Raw genomic sequence first — 13,575 nt, 5'->3', positions numbered from 1 at the left:
TTAATATTGATGTCATTATTAACAGATGAACACAGCTGGAGAATAATCAGTAATATTGTAGATAAATCAATAGAAATTCCTCAAACTGAAAAACAGGAAAAAAAAAAAAAGGAGTGAAAAGTAAAAAGGAATAGAAGATTCTGGATCTATTAAGACAATACCAATGGGCTAACCAATGTGTAACTGGAAACTCCCAAGGAGAGAGAAAACAAGGAAGAAGAAATATTTTAAAAGATGATACCTGAGTATTTGACAAAATAACTGAATGACAACAAATCCCAGATCCAATGTGTTCAGAGACCACTAAGCAGGAAAAAATACAAAAAGGAGAAAGGAAGGAGGAAAAGGAAGAAAAGGAGGCAAAAGGGAGAAACGAAAGAGGAAGGAGGGAGAAGAGGGAAGAAGAGAAGGAGGAAGAAAGGAAAGAATCAAATTTTGACACATCACAGTCAAACTGCTGAGAACTAATGAAAAAGGAAAATTTCGAAGGCCTTCAGAGGGGAAAAAAAAAGCACACCAAGAGGGGGAAAAAAAGGCAGATAAGAATTACAACAGACGTCACATAAAAAACTATGCAAGTCAGAAGACAGTGGAACAAGATCTTTTAAAGTGCTGAAAGAAACACAAAAACCCAGAATGCCATACCCAGACAAAAATAACTTTTAAAATGAAGACGAAATAACAAATTTCTCATCAAACAAAAGCTGACGGAAATCACTGCCAGCAGACCTGCTAATACAAGTAGTATTAAAGGAAGTTCTACAAGCAAGAGTATAATACCATAAAGAAATTTAGATCTACACAAATGAATGAAGAATTCTGAAAATGGTAAAAAATGAAACTAAATGTAAGATACTTTTCCTGATTTTAACCACATAAAAAGACTGACTATATAAAGCAAAATTAGTAACAACAAACTGTGGGTTTTATACTATATAGAGAGAAGTAAAATGTATGACCACATCGAAGGTGAAAGAGAAAAAAGTGAACGAAGAGTAAATGGAAAAAACAGAAACAACTAATAAGATGGTAGATTTAAATCCAACCACATCAACAGCTATAATAAGTACAAATGGTCTGATCACCCCCAACTACAAGGCAGAGATTGTCAAATTATATTTTAAAAAGCAAGATCCTATTATACGCTTTCTAAAAGAAACCAATTTAAACATAAAGACACAGATAGGCTAAAAGTAAAATGATGGGCGGGGCGGGGGGGGGAATATCCCACACAAACACTAATCAGAATAAAACTGGAGTGACTATATTAACATCAGACAAAGAAGAATTTAGAACAAGGAATATTACCAGGGAGAGAGAAAAAAAAAATCACATAATAATCAAGTGGCCAAGTCATCATAAAGGCATAACAATCCTAAAGGTATATGTATGTAACAACATAGCTTCAAAGTACATAAAACAAAATTGATAAAACTGAAAGTAGATAAATCCAAATTTCTAGCTGGAGACATTAACACTTGATAAAAGTAAACAGAAAATCAGAAGAGACACAGGACTTGAAAGAAGAAATCAAAGGGAAATTAGAACAAATTTTGAAATGAATAAAAATAAAAACTCAACTAGTCAAAATCTGTGGGACAGAGCTAAACCAGTGCTTAAAGAGAAATACATATCATTAAATTCTTATATTAGAAAAGAAGAAAGTTCTCAGATCCACAATCGAAGCTTCTAGCTTACAAAACTAGGAAAAGAACGGAAAATTAAATCCAAAGCGAGTGAAGGACGGATAAAATAAAGAGCAGAAATCAATAAAATTGAAAACAGAAAAATAGAGAAAAACCAATGAAACCATAACCTGGTTGTTTGAAAAGGATAAAAATAATTGATAAACCCCTAGCCAGATTCATCAGGAGAAAAAAAGAGAAGAAACAAATTATCAATATCAGAAATGAGAGAGAAAATATCACCACAGACGCTGTAGCCATTAAAAGAATGATAAGGCAGTGTTATGAACAATTTTATACCATTAAACTCAACTTAGACGAAATGGACAAATTCCTTGAAAGATTCGAACTGCCAAAGCTCACTCAAGCAGAAGTAGATAATCTGAGTAGTCTTATATCTATTTTTTAAACTCAATTTATACTTAAAACCTTCCTACAGCAAAAATTCTAAACCCCGATGACTCCACTGGTAAATTCTACCCAACAATTAAGGAAGAAAGAATACCAAACTCTTTGAGACTATGAAAGAGGAGGAGATACTTCCAAACTCACTACAGGAGGCCAGCACTACCCTGACAGTGATACTAAAACCAGTATTTCTACTTGGGATGATGAAAACATTCTGGCAGTGGATAGCGGTGATAGTTGCACAACACTGTAATGGTACTTAATGCCACTGAAATGTACACCTAAAAATGGTTAAAACGGTAATCTTTGTTATGTATGTATATATAGCTATCCCCCACCTTTTTTCAAAGTTTACTTTATGCCATTTGCTTTTATGAAAGACCTGCACTAGTACCTGTTACTGCTGACCAAAAGAAATCCAAAGAGGGTTTTCACTTCTATGAAAAACCAAAAATGCCATTCAGCGTTTATTTTGCAGGTAACCATCACTGAGGCAGCGCACACCAAGAGTGGCAACAACATTCAGCATCTCAGCATCCAGCCGCCATAACTTTGAACTGCATCTGAAGATCTGTGCTTTATCTGGATTTATGTTGTGCATCCGTTACCAAGATGTGTCCTAAGGTAAACACTTCTTCATTTTAGGCCATTCTGGCTTACAAAATGTTTCACAGGAATGCTGTATACTTTCAGATAGTGGGGGAAAACTGTATCACATAAATTTTTAAAAATCCATCAATAAAAAAATTCACCATATCCACAAACTAAACAGAAAAGTCATATGAGTATCCCAACAGATGCACAGAAAGCACTTGGCAAAGTTCAACATTCACTGATAATTAAGGGGAAAAAAAACTTCTCAACAATTTAAGAATACAAGAAACTATCAGCCTGATACAGAGCATATATAAAAAGCCTACAGGGGCTTCCCTGGTGGCGCAGTGGTTGAGAGTCTGCCTGCTGATTCAGGGGACACGGGTTCGTGTCCCAGTCCGGGAAGATCCCACATGCCGCGGAGCGGCTAGGCCTGTGAGCCATGGCCACTGAGCCTGCGCGTCCGGAGCCTGTGCTCCGCAACGGGAGAGGCCACAAGAGTGAGAGGCCCGCATACCGCAAAAAAAAAAAAAGCCTACAAGCATCACAGTATATAATGGTGAAAGACAATGATTTCCTCGTAGGATCAGAAACAAGGTAAAGATATCTGCTTTCCTATTCAACAATCAATCGTACAATCAATCGCTTCTATTCAACACTGTTCTGGATGTTCTACTCAGGGCAACAAAGCAAGACAAATAAGTAAAAAGCATACAGATTAGAAAGGGAAAAAAACTGTCTTTATTCACAGACGACACATCATCGATGCAGAAAATCACACAAAAATCTACAAAATAAGCTAATCTAACTGATCAGTCAGTTTAGCAAGGTCACAGGATACAAGGTCAATATATAAAAGACAATTGTATTTCTATATGCTAGAAAAGAATTGGAAATTAAAATTAAAAACCAATACCATTAACAATAGCATCCACAAACACGAAACGCTTAGGGATAAACATTAAAAATGTACAAGATATTTCTATGAAAAAGTACAAAACAGTGCTGGGATCTATTTCCAAAAACCTAAATAAACAGGGAGCTAGATCTTGTTCATGCGCTGGAAGACTCAATATTCTTAAGATATCAATTTATGCAAAACTGATCTATATAGTCAACACAACCCCAAAGAAAAATCCCAACTGGATATTTTTTAGTAGAAATTGACTCTACAGTTTATTATGAAAATGCAAAGACTCTAGATTAGCCAAAAAGATTTTTAAAAAGCAGAACAAAGATGGAGTTCTTTATATCTGATTTGAAACCGTAGCAAAAAAGCTACACTATATACAGTTGTAGTAGCTAAAGAACAGACATACAGATTAAAGGAACAGAATAGAGAATCTAGAAACAGACCCATACATATGTGGTCAATTGATTTTCAACAAAGGTGCTAAGGAATTCAATGGAGAAAGCACTCATCTTTTAAACAAATGTGGTGCCTGAACGTACATCAAAAAAGGAGAGAAGGCAGGAAGGGAGGAGAGGGGAGTCCTTCATCTGACAGAGGACTGGCACACAAAATATATAAAGAACTTTTACAACCCAATAATAAGGAAGCAAAACATCCAGTTTTTTAAAAGGCAAAAATTTTGAACAAAAACTTCATGGAAGAGATATGAATGGTAAATAAACACATGATAAACTACTCAGCATTATTAATTAGGGAAAATGCAATTAAAATCCAAAGAGATAATGTTATACACCTACTAGCATGATCAAAGCTAAATGACAAGAACAAGAGCAGGAAAAGATGTGGAGTAATTGGAAATCTCAAACACTGCTTGTGGAAATGCAAAATGGTACAGCCTCTCTGGAAAACATCTTCAGTTTCTTGTAAAGTGACACGGTACTTATTATTTCACTGTGTACCTATAGGATATACTAGAGAATATGTACAATAAAGATTTTTACATGAATATTTGTAACCACTTTAGTTATAATAGCCTCGAACTACAAACAACCTAAATGTTGGTGAAGAATAAAATAGTGACAAACAATAAAACAGAACAAATGAATGATAAATGCAACAACGTGCATGAATCTCAGCAATAAGAAGCCAGACACGGGACTTCCCTAGTGGCACAGTGGTTAAGAATTGCCTGCCATTGCAGGGGACACAGGTTCGATCCCTGGTCCAGGAAGATCCCACATGCCACAGAGCAACTAAGCCTATGGGCCACAACTACCGAGCCTGTGCTCTAGAGCCTGCGAGCCACAACTACTGAAGCCCTCACGCCTAGAGCCCGTGCTCCGCAACAAGAAAAGCCACCACAATGAGAAGTGCGTGCAGCAAAACAAAGAGTAGCAGGGGGCTCGCCGCAACTAGAGAAAGCCTGCACACAGCAATGAAGACCCAATGCAGCCAAAAATAAATAAATAAACTAAATAAATTTATTTTAAAAAAAAAGAAGCCAGACACTAAAGGCTACATAATGTACGATTCAATTTATACAACATTTTGGAAAAGGCAAAATCATAGAGACAGAAGTCAGACCAGTGCTTGGCAGGGTCTGAGGAAAGGGGAAGACATTTACTATAAATGGGCATTAAGGAACTGTTTGGGGTAACAGAAATGTTATAAATCTTAATTGTGATGGTGGTCAGTGCATGTACACACACACACACACACGTCGAAATTTATTGAACCACAACTCGATAAATCTGAATATTTTTAAAGGGGGTATGTTAGTGCATACACATAGAATATCTCTGTAAGGATATTTATTTCATCTTTATTTATCAAATCCTTACATAAGATTCACTATATTTCAGACACTATTCTACACGATGTAGAAATATTAACTCACTGTGGGAGATAACTTTTTAGGAAGAGAGACCAAGAGACCGAGGGTCTCAGGGTGAAGTGAGACTAACATTTTTTTTTTTCACTGTTTACTCTTTTGTGCTATTTAAATTCTTTTAATCACGTACATTTCTTGCTTATTTTTTTTTAAAAAAGCCAACTTTTTAAAAACTGCTTTTACAGGGTTTTTTTTAATTGCTTTTGCTACATTCTCCAAAGATCTTCTTATTGACAAATCATCATATTCACTCCTTCTCTTATTCGATCGCTGCAGCACACGACTGCCACCTTCTTTTAAAAATCATTCTCTACTGCCCCTTTTGCAGGTATTCTTTCCTCCTCCTTCTTCCTGTACCCCCACGCACATTATCTGCTACTGAGATCTCATCATGTACACCTCAGAAGGACTGCTGGTGTCTTTCCCCTTTCCTCTCTACCACCACTGCCTTAGTTCAGATTCTCAGCATCTTTCACCTGAACAATCCTGCTAGCACGGGCCTCCCTGCCTTCAGTCCTGTCCTGCCCAAATCCATTCACTACATTACTTACAGGACTGTCTTTTGAAGAAAGCAAACCAGATCATGTCACTTCCAAGTTCAAATCTCAAATTAATAATTCAAAAGCTTTTACTTCACATAAAAACAGTGGTCTCGGCTATTCCTTACTTTCCAGATTCATCTTCACATATCTAGAATTTTAATTATACTATAATTTTTGCCATATGATTAAAGCTCCTCACCCCTAACACTTACTGGTCAGTTCTTGTGTGCAGGGACAAAATTCCAGTCATCCCGTTATCTTCAATTTTAAGTGTTTAGCATTTAGTGGGGGTGGTGAATTTTATGTGTCAACTTGTCTGGGCTACAGTTCTCAGACATTTGGTCAAATGTTATTCTGGGTGTTTCTGTGACCGTGTTTTTGGAAGAGATTTACATTTAAATCACTGAACTTTGAGTAAAGCACATGGCTCTCTATAATGTGGGTGGGCCTCGACAGTTGCCGAAGTCCTGCCTAGAAAAAGGCTGACCTTGCCTGGAGCGAGAGGCAGCTCTCTAGCCAATCGCCTCTGGACTCTGCAGCTCTTTCCTGAGTCTCCAGCCTGCCAGCCTCCCCAGCAAATTTTGGACTAGCCAAGCCTCCAAAATTGCATGGGCCAATTCCTTAAAAGAATCTCCCTGTGATACACACACGCACACGCACATGCACGCACACACACATACACACACACACACACACTCTCTCTCTCTCTCTCTCTCTGTTGGGCTCTGTTCCTCTGGAGAACCCTAACTAATAACACAGTGGGTAAGCAAAAAACGTCTTTCAAATTAATGAAATTAATGCCAGTTTTTTGTTCTATTTTATTTTCACGTAACTTACAAATAAATGTCTATGAGATTTATTTTGACATATTTTTATAAATCACCTATCAATTTTAAGTCAATATAAATGTGTTAAGTTAAAACAACATATACACAATATAGGAACTATAGAAACTTGAACACATGTTAGGTTTCATGTTACAAATACTTTTAAAAGAAGAAAAAGCATTCATTAGCCAGGTTATAAAAACAGAATTGAAATCTCCAGTGATATCACACAGACAAATAATTTTTAATCACTCAAAATAACTTCCTAGGTATTCGTAGTACCTTAAAAAGAAAAGCATATCTAAATACTTTTTAACAGATGATTTCATTTCTACTCTAAGCTTCAGAAAGGTGTTCCTACAGAAACTGAAAATATCCCTGAAACAGAATCCTTACATGAGAAAATGGCATGGAAAAAAGCATATTGTTTATGATAGAAATAATTATTATGCCTGTTTTGTGACTGTTCATACAAATAAAATATTTAATAAAAGTAATTTATACATATGTATAGATAAAATGATAATTTAATACAAAGTGAAATGAAGCCAGTTCCTGCCTAGTTATCTGCCAAGTCCTGAATTCAAGGTTCTCAGCTTCTCTTACAACAGAGGTAGGTGTTAATGATGTCATTACCTGCTGCAGAAGAAATAGGGGACCATGAACACAAGTCTTGGCAGAAAATAAACACCCTCTGAGTTTACCTTTAATTTAAAGTAAACAGAAAAATTAGTTTATAGAGTGTCTGTCCTACATAGCTCCTGCCCTAAAGGCGTAATCAGGATCTTTATTTCTAGTGTTTTCAGCTGTATTCCAGAAATAAAGGCTAACAACCTCTATTCTTAAAAAAGCACGAATTAAAACTGTGTACATAAGGCAAAAATCATCAGTCAGTAAGCTAAAAATTATTACATTGGTATTATATAAGATATGTATAATGATACAATGAACTTTTAGTATTTTCTAATTGTAAGATTATAATATTTTATCTTGAACCCTAAACAGCTGTTATTTTATACCTGGAGAATCTATCTTTAAAGAGATGAAGATAGAGTACCACCTTAGAAAAGTTAAAACTTGACATCTACTTTAACACCAGTTAAGACAGTACTTAGAGTCAAGGAACACTGGGACAGAATTTGCTCATCACTTTTGTACCCTGACAGGATAGAACCTGTCCATGTAAATTTAACTCTCACCTTGTCAAGTTGATCTTGAAGACTAGTGGATGCTTTATAACCAAGCTGTAACAGCATTGCTTCTGCAGCGTTTTTTTTGGCTATCTTTTTATTAGGTCCTGTTCCAGTAGCAACTTCATTGCCTACCTTGACCTGGTAAGATTAAAGTAAGAAATTAATGATAGCTGCTTTGGTAACAAACCTTAACACCATAAAGCAATGTGTTCTGCTCTCTAGCATTCAAAAATATAAAGTTAAGTCCATAATAAAAATGGCAATTAAGATCCCTTTTATGTAAAACATATATGAATATATACATGGAGAAAAGTATGGAAACATGGTCCTCAAAATGTCAGTGGGGGTTATCTCAGGATGACAGAATCTTAGAAGATTTTTAGTTCCTTACATATTTCTATATTATTTGATTTTTAAACGATAAACTTGTATTATTGATATAAGCATAAAAATAAAATTCACATTGTAGAGAGTTGATTACAACTACATTTAGTATTCTTTACTTAATAAACTGAAAAGGCTGAAATTCATGCTGCTGCCACTTAAAATAATATAAAATGGGCAGAGGACCTGAATAGACATTTCTCCAAAGAGGACGTGGAGATGGCCAAGAGGCACATGAAAAGATGCTCAATATCGCTAATCATGGGGGAAATGCAAATCAAAACCACAATGAGCTATCACCTCACACCTGTCAGAATGGCTATCATCAAAAAGAACACAAATAACTAATGTTGGCGAGGATGTGGAAAAAAGGGAACCCTACTGCACTGTTGGTGGGAATGTAAATTGGTGCGGCTGCTGTGGAAAACAGTGTGGAGGCTTTCTCAAAAAAACTAAAAACAGAATGGGGGAGAGGGATAAATTGGGAGACTAGGATTGAGATATACACACTACTATACAAAAAATAGATAACTAATAAGGACCTACTGTATAGCACAGGGAACTCTACTCAAAACTCTGTAATGACCTATATGGGAAAAGAACCTAAAAAAGAGTGAATATATGTATAACTGATTCACTTTGCTGTACCCTAAAACTAACACAACATTGTAAATCAACTATACTCCAATAAAAATTATTAAAAAAAAAAAAAAAAAAAAAAAAAAACTACCATATGTCCCAGCAATTTCCACTCCTGGGTACATATCTGAAAAAAACAAAAACACTAATTCAAAAAGATACATGTACCCCAATGTTCATAGTAGCATTGTTTATGACTGCCAAGATATGGAAGCAACCTAAGTGTCCATCAACAGATGAATGGATAAAGAAGATGTGGTACATACACACAATGGGATACTACTCAACCATAAAAAGAATGAAATTCTGCCATTTGCAACAACTTAGATGGACTTGGAGGGTATTATGCTAAGTGAAATAAGCCAGACAGAGAAATACAAATACTGTATGATGTCACTTATATGTGGAATCTAAAAAATACAACTAGTAAATATAACAAAAAAAGAAACAGACTTACAGAAAACAAACTAGGGGGGAGAGGGAGGAGGGGAGAGGCAATATAGGGGTAGGAGATTAAGATGTACAAGCTACTATGTATAAAATAAGCTACAAGGACATACTGTACAACACAGGGAATATAACCAATACTTTATAATAACTAAAATTGTGAATTATTGTATTGTACACCCGTAACTTACATAATATTGTACAATAACTATACGTCAATAAAAGTCTTTAATCCAAAAAATAAATTTTAAAAATGATATCGTTTACAAAGGTTTACATTAAATAGTTCCTGAAGACAATTAATATATAAAGGTTAGCACAACACTGTGGTTAAGAACAAAGACTTCCAAGTCAGATTTAGTTGAAACCCAACTCTATTACTTCCTAGCTGCATGAACTGATTCAAATTATTTACCATCTCCAAGCCTCAGTTTTTTCATCAGTAAAAGAGGGATAATACAATGACCTAATAGTGTTGCTTTGAAAATTAAACACAAAAATGTATGTAAACTACAGTGTATGTTACAGTATGTGAGTATAACTGCTCAATAAATGGTAGCTTTTTATCATTAGAACTATTCCACAGTTACCTTTTGTGAACACTTGATGTACACATGTATATATGTACATCAACATATTTAAATATACATCAGTCATTTTATATCCACGTGTACATTTCCTGAGTTGGGTAATGATTTTTTAGACTTGCATGTACTGAGATAATACAAATATAAAAAGTAAATTAGAAAACAAAAAAAGAAAGAATTACAAGGAGAAATAGAAAATACACAATGAGAGTGGAATTTGTTTTTATACATTGTTCTCAGTAAGTGAGAGAAGCAGACAAGAAGATAATCACAATTTTGGAAATTAAACAATCTAAATAATCTATGGGCAAAGAAGAAATCTCACTGGAAATTAGAAAATATTTTAATAATAATGGAAATACAATATATCCAAACTTGAAGGATGTAGCTAAAAGAGTGTCTAGAAGAAAATAAGTAAGCCATAAAAGCTTACAGAGGGCTTCCCTGGTGGCACAGTGGTTGAGAGTCCACCTGCCGATGCAGGGGACACGGGTTCGTGCCCCGGTCCGAGAAGATCCCACATGTCGCGGAGCGGCTGGGCCCGTGAGCCATGGCCGCTGAGCCTGCGCGTCTGGAGCCTGTGCTCCGCAACGGGAGAGGCCACAACAGTGAGAGGCCCGCGTACCGCAAAAAAAAAAAAAAAAAAAAAAGCTTAGAGAAAGGCAGAAAAGTAATAAGCTAACCATCCATCTCAAGAAGTGATTAACAGCAAAATAAACCCAAAGAAAATAGAAAAATAGAGACAAGAGCAGAAATTAAGGAAATATAAAACAAAGTACAACAGAGAAGTTCAAAAAGCTTAAAGTTGGTTCCCTGAAAAGACTAATAAAATGATAAACCAAAGGTAATACTGATCACGAAAAAATAAGACGCAAATAAGAATGAAAATGGGAGATTACTATAGCTTCTGTAGCATTACAAAATAATAAAGGATACTGAATATTTCAGCTAACATTTTTTGACTATTTATATAAAATGGAAAAATTCCTAGACAATACAAATTACCAAAACTGGCAGAGAATAAACTCTTAGCTATATAGATCTGTAACTACTAAAGAAATTAAAACCACAATTAAAAACTTTTCCACAAAGAAAACTTCTGAGAGCTTCTCCAGCAAGTTCCACTCAACCTTTAAGGAAGAATAATGCTAATCTTACAAAAATTCATCCAAGAATAAAAAAAGAGGAATCAGTCCCCAATTATTCAGTGAGGCATCACTTTGGTTCTAAAATCCAACAAGTATAAGAAAAAAATTTTACAGACCAGTTTCACTCACGAACATAAATGCTAGTTTAAACCATACAATAGTACACTGAACAAAGCAATATTAAAAAGAAGAAAAATTGTGACTAAGTTAGGTTTATTCCAAAAATGCAAGATAAGTCTAACATTCGAAACTCAAACAAAATCAATGGAATCTGCTATATTAATCAGTTGAGGAGACAAATCATATGATCACCCTAATAAATGAAGCAAAAGCATTTGCTAAAACTCAACATTCATTCATGATAAAAACTCTTAGCAACTAGGGAAGGAAGAGAACTCAAACCTCAGCAAAAATTATACTTAATGTTGAAGTTCTGAAATTAGAAACAAGACAAAAATGCCCTCCATTTTTACTAGTATTTAACATTTTACTGCAAACCCTGGACATAGCAAGAAGGCAAGCGAAATAAAAGGTTTAAGAATTAGAAGTGTAAGAACAAACTGTCATTACTTGCAGAAATAATATTTACAGAGGAAATCCAAGAAAATGTATGGGTAAACTATAAGAATTTATGAAAGTACAAGTTCTTGTATAAAAGACAGTATACAAAAGCCAGCTGCCCTTGTATAGTCCATCAACAATTAAGTAGAAAATGAAAAATGTTACAAGATACAATTTCTATTAAACAAAAATCAAATATCTATGATGTTTAAAATCTTTACACATAAAACAATACACATTACTGAGAAATATTAAGATAAACCTAAAAGAGGTATGCCATTCTCATGCACTGAAGACTCAATATTATAATATCAATTTTTTCAAATTGACCTATAAATTCAATAAATTCCCATCAAAATCCCACACATATTTGCACAATATTTGACAAGCTGATCCCAAAATTTACATGGAAATGCAAGGTGCAAAGAACAGCCAAGATCCTTTTGAGGAAGAACAAGGTGGGGGTATTATTCTTCGGGATGTCTAGACTTATTATAAAATTAACATCAGGGAAAAGAGAGATAAACTTGACTGCCTTAAAATGAATTACTTCTATTCCTCAAAAAGTATCATTAAAAAAGGAAGAGTCAAGTCACAGCACAAGAGAAGATATTTGAAATGCCATATAACTGCAAAAGGTTCACATTTCCAGAATATATAGTAGATTCCTATAAATCAATTTTTTAAAAAAAAAAACAGCTGAAAAATGAGCAAGAAAGCTGAACAGGCAATCTATATCTGAAATTTTGAATTGTTTTATCAAATGTCACTGCAATTTGTTTTAAAAAAGTTAGAAAACTTCAATAGCTTCATGTCACTTTAATAAAATTTCACAACGACACCTATACTGGGTACTAGCAATGAATGGCTATGTGATACAACTAAAACTAGTTTTCAGATACAATGTATGATAATTCTACACATATTTTTCTTTTTTGGCTTTTGTGTGTAATCATTACATTTGTTATTTCACTTGTGTCAGGACATATAGATTTCCATCTGGTATCCACACATGTGTACTGTTTGCCATTTATTCTTACACCATTATTGAGATTTTTATTTGTATTACTATTTCCATCACTACTTTTAAGCTTCAGTGAACCAGCTCCTTCTAAGGAATTAGGGATATGCAACACAGTGCTTAAAAAAAAACTTAACAATTATAAATAATGTCCAAATTATATGACAAAGAACTGCACTTTCTAAACAGAGTATAACTCAAGATGAACTAAATGACATACTTCTTGCAGTATATGACACACTGAAAATGTAGTCATTATAGAACCTCTGTAACAACTATCACAAATCTTATAGTTCAGACCTGTGCAATGTTTTTGAAACATTTCATTGCTTCTTCTCCTGAAACCAGAAACCACCACATTATGACAAATCAGCAAGTAGTCTACGGACCCCACTCAGAAGCACTGATCTAGTGCTGTTCATGGCACATCCTTGGAGCTGGGTGAACACACACACCTCCCACATCTGTTGGCCTGCACCTGACCCGATGTATCAAGGCTCTGTGTGTCCTTGAGTCCCTGGCTAGAGCCAGCCTCTGCTACCTGTTGTTCTTTCCAGTGCTTGGTTTGTTCCCCAGCTTCACCAGACCCTGTGTTGTTGCTGGAATGCATGCTAGCTAAAAGATTAGGCCAGCTACGTCAGAAGCTTCCTCTACTGCTCTGAGGGTCACAAGACTTGCCAAAGTAAATGGCAGCAAAAGATAACTGAGCAGCGAAAGATGTTTCATCTGTTTTCA

The 13,575-nt window shown here is 35.0% G+C and overlaps 1 protein-coding gene across 10 annotated transcripts in view; it reads right to left on the bottom strand.

The window, feature by feature from the left end:
• The window catches only part of STAU2 (staufen double-stranded RNA binding protein 2), a 307,654-nt gene that overhangs the window by 168,567 nt on the left and 125,512 nt on the right, over window positions 1-13,575 (bottom strand). For all 10 annotated transcript variants that reach the window (XM_089898567.1, XM_089898572.1, XM_089898574.1 and 7 more), the window contains one exon: window positions 8,060-8,191. In XM_089898567.1, the coding sequence (XP_089754693.1) occupies window positions 8,060-8,191 (132 nt within the window). The remainder of the gene's footprint in view (window positions 1-8,059; window positions 8,192-13,575) is intronic.

Source organism: Delphinapterus leucas, chromosome 17 (genome assembly GCF_059928025.1).
Source record: "Delphinapterus leucas isolate spDelLeu-1000000601 "Yukka" chromosome 17, BTC_Dleu_Yukka2, whole genome shotgun sequence".
NCBI lineage: Eukaryota > Metazoa > Chordata > Mammalia > Artiodactyla > Monodontidae > Delphinapterus > Delphinapterus leucas.
Note: the sequence above shows the minus strand (reverse complement) of the source record. Positions and strands in the feature narration are given on the sequence as shown.